This window comes from Ranitomeya imitator, chromosome 1 (assembly GCF_032444005.1).
Source record: "Ranitomeya imitator isolate aRanImi1 chromosome 1, aRanImi1.pri, whole genome shotgun sequence".
In the NCBI taxonomy this organism is placed as follows: domain Eukaryota; kingdom Metazoa; phylum Chordata; class Amphibia; order Anura; family Dendrobatidae; genus Ranitomeya; species Ranitomeya imitator.
In genome coordinates, this window is record NC_091282.1 from 761,810,605 (window position 1) to 761,827,811 (window position 17,207).

The 17,207-nt window shown below is 42.6% G+C and overlaps 1 protein-coding gene across 1 annotated transcript in view; it reads right to left on the minus strand.

Moving 5' to 3' along the window:
- Positions 1–797: 797 nt before the first annotated feature.
- HHIPL1 (HHIP like 1) overlaps positions 798–17,207 on the minus strand; it is a 73,613-nt gene continuing 57,203 nt past the window's right edge. Inside the window, exon 9 of the mRNA XM_069735398.1 lies at positions 798–2,488. Coding sequence (XP_069591499.1) covers positions 1,851–2,488 — 638 coding nt within the window. The 3' untranslated portion in view covers positions 798–1,850. The remainder of the gene's footprint in view (positions 2,489–17,207) is intronic.

Sequence of the window (17,207 nt, forward strand, 5' to 3'; positions counted from 1 at the left end):
AATTAAATGACTGCTAGTATCAGGCACCAAATGGCCACAATGATGATCTCTACCTTGTACTGTAGGAGTTAATTACTAAATTGCTAATTTTATTTTTACCTCTTGGTAACAAATTCACTCAGACTTTTTTTTTCCTAAAATGAGGATCATGTGTAAATAATAGTGAAAAAGAAATATGAATCCCGTTGAGATGAGTGGGATGTATCAGCTGCTGTCCATAAAGTTCTGCAACTTTCTGATATAAGTTGTGTGTTTTTGCCAATTTTTTTAAAAAATGGATCCAATTCTTTCATTGCCTTCTATGCCGAATGGACATTAAGCATCTACAGTATAGGCTCTGTACAACCAGGCCTAATGCACATAGACCCCATGCAGAGGCGGACTTCCCATAGCCTTTCATTACAGACCTCAGTGTGTCACCATATGGTGCACCGCATATGCAGTTTTCTCCCCTGGAATTAGTGTTTCCAATATAGAACACTGCTATAACATGGAGACCCCTATAACATGTCTAGTATGGACCTCTTTGATTAATGACTGGGTGTCATTACTTTTAAAATCTGTACATGAGCACTGTGGCTCACATGGACCTCTTATTAAAAGATATGGATTGTGAGAGGAGGCACCTTTTTATGGGTGGGGTCACATGGGCAAAACTCACCTGCCCTCTTTTTATTTCAGTCATGTGGCCATTGGCCTGCCACACTTGGGTGGAGTGTCATACTAGTGGTCATCCGCACCGTCAGTCCTGAGCTTAGTACCTCTTTAAATTATAAGACGACAAAAGAGCAAAAAAATTGGAGCATTTACGTTTATTAGAAAAAAAATTATCAAAATTAAGAGCTCATAAACAAATCCAAATGTACAGATATAAAAAGAAGCTTTAACATTTACCATCAATATACATGAACATTTTGGGAAAAGTCTGCATGCTTTTTGAATAAGGAGAGGGGCAGAAACATAAGAAAAACACCGGATTCAGGAGAACAGAGGCATTTACACCAGGTATTTATTATATATTTTAAGGCAAGTGATAAGTCCTCCTTAAAGGAACATTTCATGGAAAAAAGTGATACACTTTGTTACGCCTAGTCAAGGGAGAGCTTCAAAAAGCATCAGAATCTCTCTACAAAAGGAAGATTAATGTAAAAAATTAGTGTCATAAAATTAGATTTTTTTTAACATACCTGCCAATCAGAATAATGCTTTTCTGAGTAGAGGAGTAAGTTCAGGAGCCCGAGGAATATTTCTCAGCTATACACAGAGACAACGCTGTGTATACTGCTGGTTGGTGCTGCATGTAGTGCTGAGATTTCCCTCTGCGAGAGAGAAAGAGAGAGCTGCTTCTTTCAATGTTTGGACACAAAGCTCATCACAGTGACTGAATTGCTGATAAAAAATAAAATTAAAAAACGCGTGAATGTTTTTGAGCTTTTTTCAATTGCAATAATCTTTTGCTGATTTTAGAGCTGATCTACAAAATAACTGTTTTCCCCTTGGGAGTAAACTTATTCCCATTTAAAGGGCTACAAACGTGTACTTCTTATCAACATATTTGGCGTCATTTATCAAGAATATCTAACTGGAAAAAAAACTGCCCTCCCAACCCAATAGAGCTCTAATTTGTGGCTATTGGCAATATATTGATTAAAAAGATTAGTTCATATACAGTAAAATGATTGGTGATAAATTGGAAAAATCAAGAAGATGAAGTTATACTGGTGTATTCCAAAAATTCTAAAATTTAGAATTCCCTTTAAAAATAAAATTGGACTACTTTTGTCTTTGATGTATCACGAGGCGACATTCCGATTTGGGGAATCTTGCGGAATGTGAAAGCTTTATAGTCATCAACTTTCGGCATATTCTATGTGGCTGCATATAACTCCGGCATCTTCCTGGTGATTGCAGTTGTGCTTGCCGATCTCCTTGTGCTTGCAGTCCAGAAGTGTCTTCTCCTTTCCAGTGCAGTCTACATCATCAAGAAGGATGCGGAGGTTCCGTCCTTCTCCAAACTCGCCCTGTTTGGCGGCTTTTATAACATATGGGAACCCCAGCTGACGACACACCACGCTTCCGGCCTTGGTGTTCCACAGGTCATCACATACCGTTCCCCATTCTCCATTGATATAGATTTCGACCCGTCCGCGGCCCGGCCTCTGGCTGTTTGCCAAGCGTACTGCGCCATTATGTAGCTCAGTGGAGGATGCTTTGGAATTGGCACCACTTTGTGCCTTACTTTTATTCCTGTGGCTTCTCCTTTCGCTACTCTTACCACCTTTCTTTGGTTTTGGTGGTCTCGTTGTGGCTGGTCTGGCGGTGGTGGAGATTGGGTTATCTCCTGGACTTTGCATCAGTTTTAGCAGTTGATCCACCCAATCGGGTGTTGAATTAACTGGAGGTTGTACGGTGACCTTGGTCTTCCTGGAGGCTTTGTATGAAGATTTCACCTTTGGCCGTTTTGTTGGAGTTGTTTTTATTATCAACTCTGTCAAAAAAAGAACACAAATCAGCTGAAAATATAACATTTATGAATATATATGACTTTATAACAACATGTTCATCTGCTATTGTGAGTACTAAGTGGGTTTTTTTCAGGACTTTAATACTGAAGACCAGTCTCGACGACCAATGGTAACTGGATTGATCACAATGATCAAATCTTGACAACATGTCCTAAGTAAAGGCCAAGAATACTAAAGTTCCAGAAAATTCGGGGGCGTGTCCTAGATGGCCATGTGAGTGGAAGCAGGGAAGAGTGCTCCTGCTGCCATAAGGACAAAAATCCTGCTTTAACCCCGATTTTCGGGTAAACTCACCTAAATCCGGCTGGCTGAAGGTCCGGAGAGTGCAGCGGTGCGGAGCAGCAGGTCCGGAGTCGGCAGCGATGACCAGGAGGCGGCAGAAAGACGCTGGCACCAGCGATGCAGGAGCCAGCCAAGATGGCTCCGATGCTAGGGAGGACACCGAGAAGGAGAACGCCGCATGTCAGCGGCGCATGGAGGTGGCCGCAAAGCTGCAGCAATATGCCAGAGTGGAGGCTGCTGAGGAGGCAGAACCAGGATCTGGAGCTGGAGCTGACCAGGAGGAGGAGGAAGCAAGCACAGCCGAGCAGCATGAGGTACAGAGGGGGAAGGAGAGAGGCAGCATAGCTGGGGCTAGTGGGGGACCTGGAGGCATATCACAGGGAGAGGAGCCGACTCTTAGAGATGTTATCACACTGATCTCTTCATGTCAGCAATCCCTGACCTCCTTGGCCCAGCAGATGCAGGAAGTTAAAGGGGACACGGCACAGATTAACCCCTTTACCCCCAAGGGTGGTTTGCACGTTAATGACCAGGCCAATTTTTACAATTCTGACCACTGTCCCTTTATGAGGTTATAACTCCGAAACGCTTCAACGGATCCTGGTGATTCTGACATTGTTTTCTCGTGACATATTGTACTTCATGATAGTGGTAAAATTTCTTTGATAGTACCTGCGTTTATTTGTGAAAAAAACGGAAATTTGGCGAAAATTTTGAAAATTTCGCAATTTTCAAACTTTGAATTTTTATGCAATTAAATCACAGAGATATGTCACACAAAATACTTAATAAGTAACATTTCCCACATGTCTCCTTTACATCAGCATAATTTTGGAACCAATTTTTTTTTTTGTTAGGGAGTTATAAGGGTTAAAAGTTGACCAGCAATTTCTCATTTTTACAACACCATTTTTTTTTAGGGACCACGTCTCATTTGAAGTCATTTTGAGGGGTCTATATGATAGAAAATGCCCAAGTGTGACACCATTCTAAAAACTGCACCCCTCAAGGTGCTCAAAACCACATTCAAGAAGTTTATTAACCCTTCAGGTGTTTAATAGGAATTTTTGGAATGTTTAAATAAAAATGAACATTTAACTTTTTTACACAAAAAATTTACTTCAGCTCCAATTTGTTTTATTTTACCAAGGGTAACAGGAGAAATTGGACCCAAAAAGTTGTTGTCCAATTTGTCCTGAGTACGCTGATACCCCATATGTGGCAGTAAACCACTGTTTGGGCGCATGGGAGAGCTCGGAAGGGAAGGAGCGCTATTTGACTTTTCAATGCAAAATTGACAGGAATTGAGATGGGACGCCATGTTGCGTTTGGAGAGCCACTGATGTGCCTAAACATTGAAACCCCCCACAAGTGACACCATTTTGGAAAGTAGACCCCCTAAGGAACTTATCTGGATGTGTGGTGAGCACTTTGACCCACCAAGTGCTTCACAGAAGTTTATAATGCAGAACCGTAAAAATAAAAAATCATATTTTTTCACAAAAATTATATTTTTGCCCCCAATTTTTTATTTTTCCAAGGGTAAGAGAAGAAATTGGACCTCAAAAGTTGTTGTCCAATTTGTCCTGAGTACGCTGATACCCCATATGTGGCAGTAAACCACTGTTTGGGCGCATGGGAGAGCTCGGAAGGGAAGGAGCGCAGTTTGACTTTTCAATGCAAAATTGACAGAAATTGAGATGGGACGCCATGTTGCGTTTGGAGAGCCACTGATGTGCCTAAACATTGAAACCCCCCACAAGTGACACCATTTTGGAAAGTAGACCCCCTAAGGAACTTATCTAGAGGTGTGGTGAGCACTTTGACCCACCAAGTGCTTCACAGAAGTTTATAATGCAGAACCGTAAAAATAAAAAATCATATTTTTTCACAAAAATTATATTTTTGCCCCCAATTTTTTATTTTTCCAAGGGTAAGAGAAGAAATTGGACCTCAAAAGTTGTTGTCCAATTTGTCCCGAGTACGCTGATACCCCATATGTGGCAGTAAACCACTGTTTGGGCGCATGGGAGAGCTCGGAAGGGAAGGAGCGCCGTTTGACTTTTCAATGCAAAATTGACAGGAATTGAGATGGGACGCCATGTTGCGTTTGGAGAGCCACTGATGTGCCTAAACATTGAAACCCCCCACAAGTGACACCATTTTGGAAAGTAGACCCCCTAAGGAACTTATCTAGAGGTGTGGTGAGCACTTTGACCCACCAAGGGCTTCACAGAAGTTTATAATGCAGAGCCATAAAAATAAAACAAAATTTTTTTCCCACAAAAATTATTTTTTAGCCCCCAGTTTTGTATTTTTCCTAGGGAAACAGGAGAAATTGGACCCCAAAAGTTGTTGTCCAATTTGTCCTGAGTACGCTGATACCCCATATGTGGGGGGGAACCACCGTTTGGGCGCATGGGAGGGTTCGGAAGGGAAGGAGCGCCATTTGGAATGCAGACTTAGATGGAATGGTCTGCAGGCGTCACATTGCGTTTGCAGAGCCCCTAATGTACCTAAACAGTAGAAACCCCCCACAAGTGACACCATTTTGGAAAGTAGACCCCCTAAGGAACTCATCTTGATGTGTTGTGAGAGCTTTGAACCCCCAAGTATTTCACTACAGTTTATAACGCAGAGCCATGCAAATAAAAAATATTTTTTTTTCCACAAAAATTATATTTTAGCCCCCAGTTTTGTATTTTTCCAAGGTTAGCAGGAGAAATTGGACCCTAAATGTTGTTGTCCAATTTGTCCTGAGTACGCTGATACCCGATATGTGGGGGGGAACCACCGTTTGGGCGCATGGGAGGGCTCGGAAGGGAAGGGGCATCATTTGGAATGCAGACTTAGATGGATTGGTCTGCAGGCGTCACATTGCGTTTGCAGAGCCCCTAATGTACCTAAACAGTAGAAACCCCCCACAAGTGACCCCATATTGGAAACTAGACCCCTCATTGAACTTATCTAGATGTGTTGTGAGAACTTTGAACCCCCAAGTGTTTCACTACAGTTTATAACGCAGAGCCGTGAAAATAAAAAATCTTTGTTTTCCCACAAAAATTATTTTTTAGCCCCCAGTTTTGTATTTTCCCAAGGGTAACAGGAGAAATTGGTCCACAAAAGTTGTTGTCCAATTTGTCCTGAGTACGCTGATACCCCATATGTTGGGGTAAACCCCTGTTTGGGCACACAGGAGAGCTCGGAAGGGAAGGAGCACTGTTTTACTTTTTCAACGCAGAATTGGCTGGAATTGAGATCGGACGCCATGTCGTGTTTGGAGAGCCCCTGATGTGCCGAAACAGTGGAAACCCCCCAATTATAACTGAAACCCTAATCTAAACACACCCCTAACCCTAATTCCAACGGTAACCCTAACCACACCTCTAACCCTGACACACCCCTAACCCTAATCCCAACCCTATTCCCAACTGTAAATGTAATCTAAACCCTAACCCTAACTTTAGCCCCAACCCTAACTGTAACCCTAACCCTAGCCCTAACCCTAGCCCTAACCCTAACCCTAGCCCTAACCCTAGCCCTAACCCTAGCCCTAGCCCTAACCCTAGCCCTAGCGGGAAAATGGAAATAAATACATTTTTTTTTATTTTTCCCTAACTAAGGGGGTGATGAAGGGGGGTTTGATTTACTTTTATAGCGAGTTTTTTAGCGGATTTTTATGATTGGCAGCCGTCACACACTGAAAGACCCTTTTTATTGCAAAAAATATTTTTTGCAATACCACATTTTGAGAGCTATAATTTTTCCATATTTTGGTCCACAGTCATGTGAGGTCTTGTTTTTTGCGGGACGAGTTGACGTTTTTATTGAAAACATTTTTGGGCACGTGACTTTTTTTATCGCTTTTTATTCCGATTTTTGTGAGGAAGAATGACCAAAAGCCAGCTATTCATGAATTTCTATTGGGGGAGGCGTTTATACCGTTCCGCGTTTGGTAAAATTGATAAATCAGTTTTATTCTTCGGGTCAGTACGATTACAGCGATACCTCATTTATATCATTTTTTTATGGTTTGGTGCTTTTATACGATAAAAACTATTTTACAGAAAAAATAATTATTTTTGCATCGCTTTATTCTCAGGACTATAACTTTTTTATTTTTTTGCTGATGGCGGCTCTTTTTTTGCGGGACAATATGACGCTTTCAGCGGTACCATGGTTATTTATATCTGTCCTTTTGATCGCGTGTTATTCCACTTTTTGTTCGGCGGTATGATAATAAAGCGTTGTTTTTTGCCTCGTTTTTTTTTTTTTACGGTGTTTACTGAAGGGGTTAACTAGTGGGACAGTTTTATAGGTCGGTTCATTACGGACGCGGCGATACTAAATATGTGTACTTTTATTGGTTTTTTTTTTTTATTTAAATGAAGAAATGTATTTATGGGAATAATATATTTTTTTTTTTTTCATTATTTTGGAATATTTTTTTTTATTTTTTTTACACATTTGGAAAATTTTTTTTTTACTTTTTTACTTTGTCCCAGGGGGGGACATCACAGATCAGTGATCTGACAGTTTGCACAGCACTCTGTCAGATCACTGATCTGACATGCAGCGCTGCAGCCTTCACAGTGCCTGCTCTGAGCAGGCTTCTGTGAAGACACCTCCCTCCCTGCAGGACCCGGATCCGCGGCCATCTTGGATCCGGGGCTGGAGGGAGCAGGGAGGGAGGTGAGACCCTCGCAGCAACGCGATCACATCGCGTTGCTCCGGGGGTCTCAGGGAAGCCCGCAGGGAGCCCCCTCCCTGCGCGATGCTTCCCTGCACCGCCGGCACATCGCGATCATCTTTGATCGCGGTGTGCCAGGGGTTAATGTGCCGGGGGCGGTCCGTGACCGCTCCTGGCACATAGTGCCGGATGTCAGCTGCGATAAGCAGCTGACACTCGGCCGCGCTCCCCCCGTGAGCGCGGCCGATCGGCTATGACGTACTATCCCGTCCAGGGTCAGATAAGCCCAGGGCACCTCGACGGGATAGTACGTCTAAGGTCACAGAGGGGTTAATGCGGCTCTGCAGAAAATGGACAAACGTATAGGAGTGGTGGAGGAGAGGGTGAGCATGGCAGAAGATCACATAGTTAAGCTACAAAAAGCTGAAAAGAAGTTCGCCCAAGCAATAGCCGAGCTCGCTGCCAAAAATGAGGATCTGGAAAATAGATCCAGAAGAAATAATATACGTATAGTGGGGCTGCCTGAAAAGACTGAGGGGAGAAATCCCACTGAGTTTGTGGAGAACTGGCTGCTGGAGAAGATTGGGAACACAGTGTTGACAAAAGTCTTTGCTGTTGAACGGGCTCATAGGGTCCCGCCGCAGCCCCCTGCCCCAGGAGCAAATCCCCGTACCATGCTTGCTAAAATACTCAATTACAGAGACAGAGACATTATCCTTAGAAAGGCTAGAGAGATGGAGGATCTGACGGCTGGAGGTCAGAAAATCGCCATTTATCCGGATTATTCCGCTGCGGTTCAGAAACAGCGGATGAAGTTTACTGGAGTCAAGCGGCGACTGAGGGAGCTGGGAGTGCAGTACTCAGTGATGTTTCCCGCCAAGCTGAGACTGGTGGCTTTTAATAAGACCCACTTTTTCTTGACACCGGAGGACGCTACCCAGTGGCTTGATACTCATGAGAAAAAACTTAAGGGAATGGGCGACTGACATTTCGGCAAGATCCAGTTGGGATTTGTTTTCTCTGTTGATGGAGGAGAGTTCTGCGCTCGTTAGCAATGGTTAAAGAGTTGAGCAACTGTTGGGGGTTTTGCTGGGCCATATTGAAGGAATGGCCGGAGGGGACAGTACCAACTACTAAGTACGGGGGAGGAGGGTTATGCTGGGTACTGGGAACTGGTTTGGTACTTTTTCTATATGTTAATATAAGTTGAAATGTTAAGATACAATAAAGTGAAAGTTGGGGGGGAAATTGTGATTGCTATGGCAGCGGGACACGAATGGAGAGGGTTAAGTAAGGGAGAGTGTTCGCAGTGGGCAGTGGAGCCCCACTCTTGATGAGAGGAAGAATGCGTTATATTGGGGGGGTTAGGGGGGTAAGTTGGGAGGGGGCAGGGGGGGTGGGAGGGTTGGGGCAGCTCATACTTGGGAAATTGGATACTTTAAGAAATGATGAGCCACATGATGGGAGATTGTATTAAAATATTGAGTTGGAATGTGAGAGGTCTGGCGGATAAAACACGGCGGGCGGCAAGTCTGCAGTATGTCCGAGAACAGAAAGTCTCAATGATATGCCTGCTGGAGACACATTTAGTGCGGGAGAGGGTGAACATATTGAATAGGCGCTGGATACAGAGGGCGTATCATTCTACTTTCTCGACGTATTCTAGGGGTGTGTCGGTGTTAATACCTGCGGGGGTGCAGTATGAGGAGGTAATGGTAAAAGAGGATGTCGATGGTCAGTATGTGGTGGTGAAATGTAAAATGAATGGAGTATTGGTATGTATAGTGGCAATGTATATTCCGCCCCCATACTCAAGCAAGAAGATAAGAGAGGTGCTAGAGAGGGTAGAGCGCTGGGGACCGTTACCATTACTAATTATCGGCGACCTTAATAATATATGTGATGACTTTTGGGATAAGAACAAAAACCCCCAGAATAGGACGGCGGGACATATCACTACGTTTGGGACTTATGTCGGGGAAGTGGGCATGGTTGATTTATGGAGAGTTAGGCATATCGGGGAAAGGGCGTATTCATGCTACTCACCAGCTCATGGTACGCTGTCTAGGATTGATCTGGCACTGGGTAACCGATTACTAGATACGATGGTAAGGGACGTGAGATATTTACCTAGGGTTCTCTCAGACCATAGTCCAGTTGAAGTGGAATTTCGATCAGTGGGGACACGGAACGGGAGCAGAAGGGAGTGGAAAATTCACCCTAATTGGCTACACAGTATAGACTTGGAGAAGATTAAGAAGGAATTGGTGGAATTTTTTTAGATAAATGAGGGTAGCGTAGATGTGCTTACTGTGTGGGAAACCATGAAAGCGTACTTGAGAGGGCTGTTGTTTAGGGATATTAGCAGGTGTAAGCGGAAATCGAGAGAGGCAGAGAGGCTGGCGATAGATGGGCTGAGGGTGGCTGAAGATGAGATGGTAATAATGGGTGCTTTGGAGGCTGGGAGGAGGTTAAAGGCAGCTCAAAGCCAGCTAGAGGCGGTCTTGCTGAGTAAGGCTGAAAGGAAGAGGGAATTCATGAATTTGGCCTATTACCAGGAGGGTGAATCAGTGGGTCATTTGCTGTCGCTGGTGGCATCTGCCCAGAGAAATACTTCCTTTGTTCACTCTTTGGTGACTGGGAGTGGTGTTGCTGTTTCTGAGACTTCAGAGATTTTGGAGACTTTTGCAGATTTTTACGCAGACTTATACTCCTCTCGGGTAGATGGGTCAATGGAGGACACAGTGGTGTTCCTTGAGGAGTTGGAGCTCCCGAGGCTGAGTGACACAGCTAGGGAGGATTTGGAGGCTCCCATTACGGAGGAGGAACTGGGATGGGCATTGCAGTCGATGGCTAATGGGAAGGCGCCTGGCGTAGATGGATTTCCTGCCGAAATTTATAAAAGCTTGGGGGAAGTGTTGATCCCTAAATTGAAGGCGGTCTTGGAAGAGGCTATGAATGGTGGAAGGCTACCGGCATCTATGCGGAAGGCCACAATAGTGGTGATTCCAAAGGAGGGGAAAGACCCGACACAGCCGGATTCATATCGGCCAATTTCTTTGCTTACTATCGACGTTAAACTCCTGGCTAAGGTGTTGGCGATGAGGTTGACAAGTGTTATTTCTGGCCTGATACACTCAGACCAGTCTGGCTTTATGCCTGATAGGTCAACTGCGATTAATCTACGAAGGCTGTATATGAACTTGCAACTCAAAGCCGATAACTGTGGCCAGAGAGTTATTGCATCTTTAGACGCTCACAAGGCGTTCGATAGTGTGGAGTGGGGGTATCTCTGGCAGGTGTTGCGAAGAATGGGGTTTGGACCGCAGTTCATATCATGGATTCAATTAATGTACTCGATGCCGATGGCCAGGGTTAGGGTAAACGGGGAGTTGTCACGGACCATACAATTGGCTAGAGGGATGAGACAGGGGTGTCCGCTTTCCCCCCTTTTGTTTGCTCTGGCGGTGGAACCACTGGCCGCTACGCTTCGACAGTCTGATGAGATGACGGGGTTTAAATATGGGGTGATTGAAGAAAGGGTGGCGTTGTATGCGGATGATATTTTGTTGTTTCTGGTTGACCTGGTTGCATCCTTGGAGGGAGCCATTGGGATTATTGAACGATTCGGATCAGTGTCGGGACTTAGGATAAATTGGAGTAAGTCTATCTTGTTTAAGGTGGACGATGTGGATGGGGAGCCATTGGAGGACGGGCGACTGGAGGTGACAAGTAAATTTAAGTACCTGGGAATATGGGTATCTATGCCGGTCACTGACTATATACATGAGAATCTGACTCCAATCTTGGGTGCCCTCAAGGCAAAAGCGGATGCATGGCTTAAGCTACATTTGTCTGTGGTAGGCAGGATGAATCTTATCAAAATGATTCTGATGCCGAAAATATTGTATATTCTTCACAATGCGCCGGTTTGGATACCACGTGGGAAATTTAGACAGATCAACTCTCTGTTTAGGAATCTGATTTGGGGGAGGCAGCATCCGCGTATCAAACTGGAGACACTTCAGCGACCCAAGGATGATGGGGGTCTGGCATTGCCTAACCCTGAGTTGTACTTTCTTGCAGCCCAGAGTCAGCATTTAAGGGGCTGGGCGCATGAAGGGTCATCTGGGGCAGTACAGCGGTTGATGGAGGTGGTGACAAAAAGAAGGCCAGTGGTACAATGTTTGGAGGATGGATCCTTGGAGAGTTTGGGGAAGCTATATCCGACTTTGCTGTTGATACGCAAGCTGTGGAGTAGATTGAGGCACATACGTGGGATCACGGACTTGACTAGATACTCGCCGCTATGGCATAATAACAATCTGAAAGAATTTGAGGCATTGGGGGTACTGATAGAGTGGTTGGGCAAAGGGATTCAGTATGTGTATCAAATAATTGAACAAGGTGAACTGAAATCATTTTCCCAATTGCAGGCGGAATTTGGTCTTGGGTCTGCAGGGGAGTATCAATATTTGCGGATGAGGCATGCCTTTGGAGCTCAGAGTAGGAATGGAGGTATTAGGATTCAAAGGGATATAGTACTGGAGTATGTGTGTAATGATGGGACGACTGGAGGAGTCATATCCACTCTGTACAGGGATCTGTTGCACACTTTTCTATTGGGGTTTCCAATAATGGCAAGAGCTAAATGGGAAAGGGATTTGGGCCCAATAGATAACGAGACTTGGGAGTCGGTGTTGGAATGGATCCCAAGACTGTCGCTGAGTGAACCGTATAGACGGTCACAGCTCTATGTGATACACAGAGTTTATAGGTCTCCGATGGTGCTATATAAGGCAGGATTGCGTAATGACTCTGAATGTCCGAGGTGTAAGTCTACGGATGCAGACATTTTCCATATGATGTGGACATGTCCGAGGTTGGCTGCCTTCTGGGTGGTAGTTTTGAGTCGTATGGAAGGTGCGTATGGATGCATGGTGCCAAGGGATCCAGTTGTCTGTTTGTTGGGATGCGTGGATGAGATTGGAGTGGATAAACACCTAAAGATAGCTATAGCCAGATTGTTGTATATGGCTAGGAAGGTGATAGCTAGAAACTGGATTAGGGAAGAGCCGCCGTCAAGAGGAGAGTTCCTCCAGTATGTGAAACAGGGCCTGACACTAGAAAAAGGGATTTATAAGAAGAAAGGGAAAACTGAAACGTTCAATAAAATGTGGTCTCCATGGATTGCTATGGGATAGTAATGTGAAGTGTGGCTTATACGAATGGTTGAGGGATTAGATACTCTATTGTTTTAATGATGGTAGTAATTAACAAGATGAGCTGCTTTGTGGGGTGGGGGTGGGGGGCTTTGGGATCGAAGGGGGCTGTTTGAAGGGGGAGGGGGGGGGAAATACTCTATATTGAAAATGTAAATGTAACATGTTAATTGCCTTGTTATTCTTAATAAAAATTTATTTGAATAAAAAAAAAAAAGTTCCAGAAAATTCACTTTTATTGCTAGTCATCTTGATAGAATGCTATGGTTTTATGTATACAGATTCTATTTGTGTCTTCATAGCTACAAACTACAAACGAAACCTGTGTAGTCTGATCCCACAGTGATGAGAAACCATGTCCATGTTTCCTATACATAATTTGCAGATAATAAAGAAGGAGCAGATGGTAGGGAGATATTTGTAGGATCAGACTACACAGCATCATAGGATCAGACTACACAGTTTTTGTAGTCTGTAGCCATGGAAACATACAGAAAAAATGTTAGTGGAGTGGGAGGAAAACTGTGCAATTACCACGGCCTCCTTCCCCAAAGGAAATCCATACTCAGCTGCAGATTTGGTGGTCCTCTTGCCTTCACAAAACAGAAATTGAACTGATAATGCCAACCCTGCATTTCAGTTTCCAAGGACCTTTGGTGATTTTATGGTCACATGACCAAGGGTCCTTATGCCATCACAAAAATCATCAGTGGTTTAGTTTATCCACTGCATATCACCCACGTAAACAGAGTATACACTGCCGATAATTTGCACTGTAAAAGGGGACAGAACAGTGATATTATCAATCGTTCTCTCCCCATCATTGCTCGTTGTTCTGTGTGAACAGTGCAGTAAACAAGCAATGATAAACTTGTACATAGCCGATCAGCCCTCATTTCACGGCCTAAGGGTATGTGCACAGGTTGCAGATTTGCCGGAGGATTTTTCTGCACTAAATCTGCATCTCTTCGCAGAAAACGCAGGTGCGTTTTTTTGCGCATTTTTATGCGTTTTTGGACGTTTTTGATGCCATGTGATGTCATTTCTTGTCCAACCTCCTCTTTTACATTTGTCCAACCCACACTCCATTACACATAGATAGACAGATAGATAGAAATATAGTTATAAATATAGATAGATAGATCTATAGATAGAAGGAATGAGATAGACAGAGAGATAGATGATAGATAATAGATATAAATATAGATAGAAAATAGATGGAAGGAATGAGATAGATAGACAGATAGATCTATACATAGATCGATAGATAGATAGATGACAGATCTATAGATCTATCTAGCTCATTCCTTCTATCATCTATCTATCTATTCTATCATCTATCTATCTCTCATTCCTTCGATAGATAGACAGAAGGAATGAGATAGATAGATAGATGACAAATAGATCTATAGATAGATCTATACATAGATAATATCTATAGATCTGGCATCTATCTATCTATCTCATTCTTCTATCATATCTATCATCTATCTATCTCATTCCTTCTATCGATAAATAGAAAGATAGATAGAAGGAATGAGCTAGATAGATAAACAGATAATATCTATCGATCTATGTATTGATCTATCTGTCATCTATCTATCTAGCTCATTCCTTCTATCTTTCTATCTATCGATAGAAGGAATGAGATAGATAGATAGATAGATAGATGATAGATATAATAGATAGAAGGAATGAGAGATAGATAGAATAGATAGAAGGAATGATAGATAGATATTATCTATCTATAGATCTGTCATCTATCGATCTATGTATTGATCTATCTATAGATCTATCTGTCATCTATCTATCATTCCTTCTATCTATTCTATCTATCTCTCATTCCTTCTATCTATTATATCTATCATCTATCTCATTCCTTCTATCTAATCGATAGATGGAAGCAATGGGATAGATAGATAGTTAGATAGAAGCAATTAGATAGATATATGAATAGATATATCTGTCTATCTATAGATATATCTATGGGTAGATGTAGATAGATATATGGATAGTTAGGCTACTTTCACACATCAGTTTTTTTCCGTCAGACAGGATCCGGCGAATTTTTGAAAAAACGGATCCGTTGCAAATAGTGAAAAACTGATGCAACTGATCTGTTTTTTTTTAGAGAGAGAATGAAAAATGTGCATGATTTGAATGGAAAAATGCATGAAAAACCGGATTCGGAGGCCAGATTCATCATTTCACATCTCAGTTTCATACGTTTTTCGCCGGATCAGTCGCTGGGCGTTTTTTCCCTGGACAGAAAAAACATTCCTCTAAGTTTTCCCAGTCCACTGGAAACAGTTTTTTTGATGGATCCGGCAAAAAACAGATGAAACGTGCAGCCATCAGGCGCACTCCGGCGCTAATACAACTCTATGAGAAAAAAACGGATCCGGCAGAAAAAAAAACGGATCTTTTTTCAACACACGCCAGATTGTGCCTGACGGCAAAACTCTGATTTGTGAAAGTAGCCAGATAGATATATGGATAGATATATCTATGTATCTATCTATAAATATATCTATAGATGGATAGATAGATATAGCCATAGTTATATCTATAGATATATTTATAGATATATCCATCTATATATAGATTTATCCATAAATATATAAAATAGCAAGGCCGATGTTGATTAATGAACATGTTTAATTAAAACAAAAAGCCTGGGAAGGGGGTAATACCCATGGCCCCTTCCCAGGCTATGACTATCAGCCTGCAGCTGTCTGCGTAGCCTTTACTGGCTATTAAAATAGGGGGACCCCCCAAAAAATGACGTAGGGGCCCCCTATATTTTTTTAGCCAGAAAGGCTACGCAGACAGCTGTGGGCTGATTTTCATAGCCTAGAGAGGGGCCATGGATATTGCCCCCCCAGCTACAAATACCAGCCCCCAGCCACCCCAGAAATGGCGCATCTGTGAGATGCGCCAATTCCGGCACTTAGCCCCTCTCGTCCCACTCCCCTGTAGCGGTGAGATATGGGGTAATAAGGGGTTAATGTCCCCTTGCTAATGTAAGGTGACATTAGGCCCGATTAGTAATGGAGAGGCATCAATAAGACGCCTATCTATTACTAATCCTATAGTAGTGAGAGGGGAAAAAAAAAAAAAGACAGCCAGAAAAAAGTAATTTAATATTCTTAATTTCACCATACTTACCATACTCGATCGCCTGCAAAAAATTAAAAATAATAAACCAACTGTATACTACCTTTCCGCCGTAGTTCAATTAATAACAAGTGTCCCACGACGATCTCCCCTATACAACAGTGACATCGGGTGATATCACCGCTCTATAGGGCCTCCCAGTGATGAACTGACAGGAGACAATGACTCCTGCAGTGCATCACTGAAGAGATTACCTGAGGTCATTGGTCTCACTTTATGGTAAAGCTGCGTGTGTGTGTGTGCTCACTTGTGGCACACAGCAGTGCCACAAGTGAGAGTAGGAACTATTTCTCACAGAGGCGGAGGGATACAGTGCGGAAGGATACCACCTGTCATTGTATTCTGGAGCCCCTGGAGAGCGGTCGCATCAGCGGATGTGGCTGCTCTCCACGGGAGATTGTCGTGGGACACTTGTATTAATTGGATATCTGCGGACACAGGGAGTATATTGTTTGTTTATTATTTTAATATTTTTTTTACAGGTGCGCAATAGCCTCGGGGGTCAAGGTGATGGTGAGTATGTACTCTATGTTGTATGTACTGTATGTGTTGTATGTACTGTATGTTGTATGTTATTTGTTGTATGTACTGTATGTTATATGCTGTATGTACTGTATGTTATATGTACTATTGTATGTTCTGTATGTCATATGTTGTATGTACTGTAAGTCATATGTTGTATGTACTGTTGTATGTGCTATATGTTGTATGTAGTATGTTCTGTACGTCATATGTTGTATGTACTGTATGTTATATGTACTGTTGTATGTTTTGTATGTCATATGTTGTATGCACTGTTGTATGTCCTATATGTTGTATGTACTGTTGCATGTTGTATGTGCTTTATGTTGTATGTACTGTTGTATGTAGTGTGTTCTGTATGTCATATGTTGTATGTACTGTATGTTGTATGTTATTTGTTGTATGTACTGTATGTTATATGCTGTATGTACTGTATGTTATATGTACTATTGTATGTTCTGTATGTCATATGTTGTATGTACTGTAAGTCATATGTTGTATGTACTGTTGTATGTGCTATATGTTGTATGTACTGTTGTATGTACTATGTTCTGTACGTCATATGTTGTATGTACTGTATGTTATATGTACTGTTGTATGTTGTGTATGTCATATGTTGTATGCACTGTTGTATGTGCTATATGTTGTATGTACTGTTGCATGTTGTATGTGCTTTATGTTGTATGTACTGTTGTATGTAGTATGTTATGTATGTCATATGTTGTATGTACTGTATGTTGTATGTACTGTATGTCATATATTGCATGTACGGCTGTCATATATTGCATG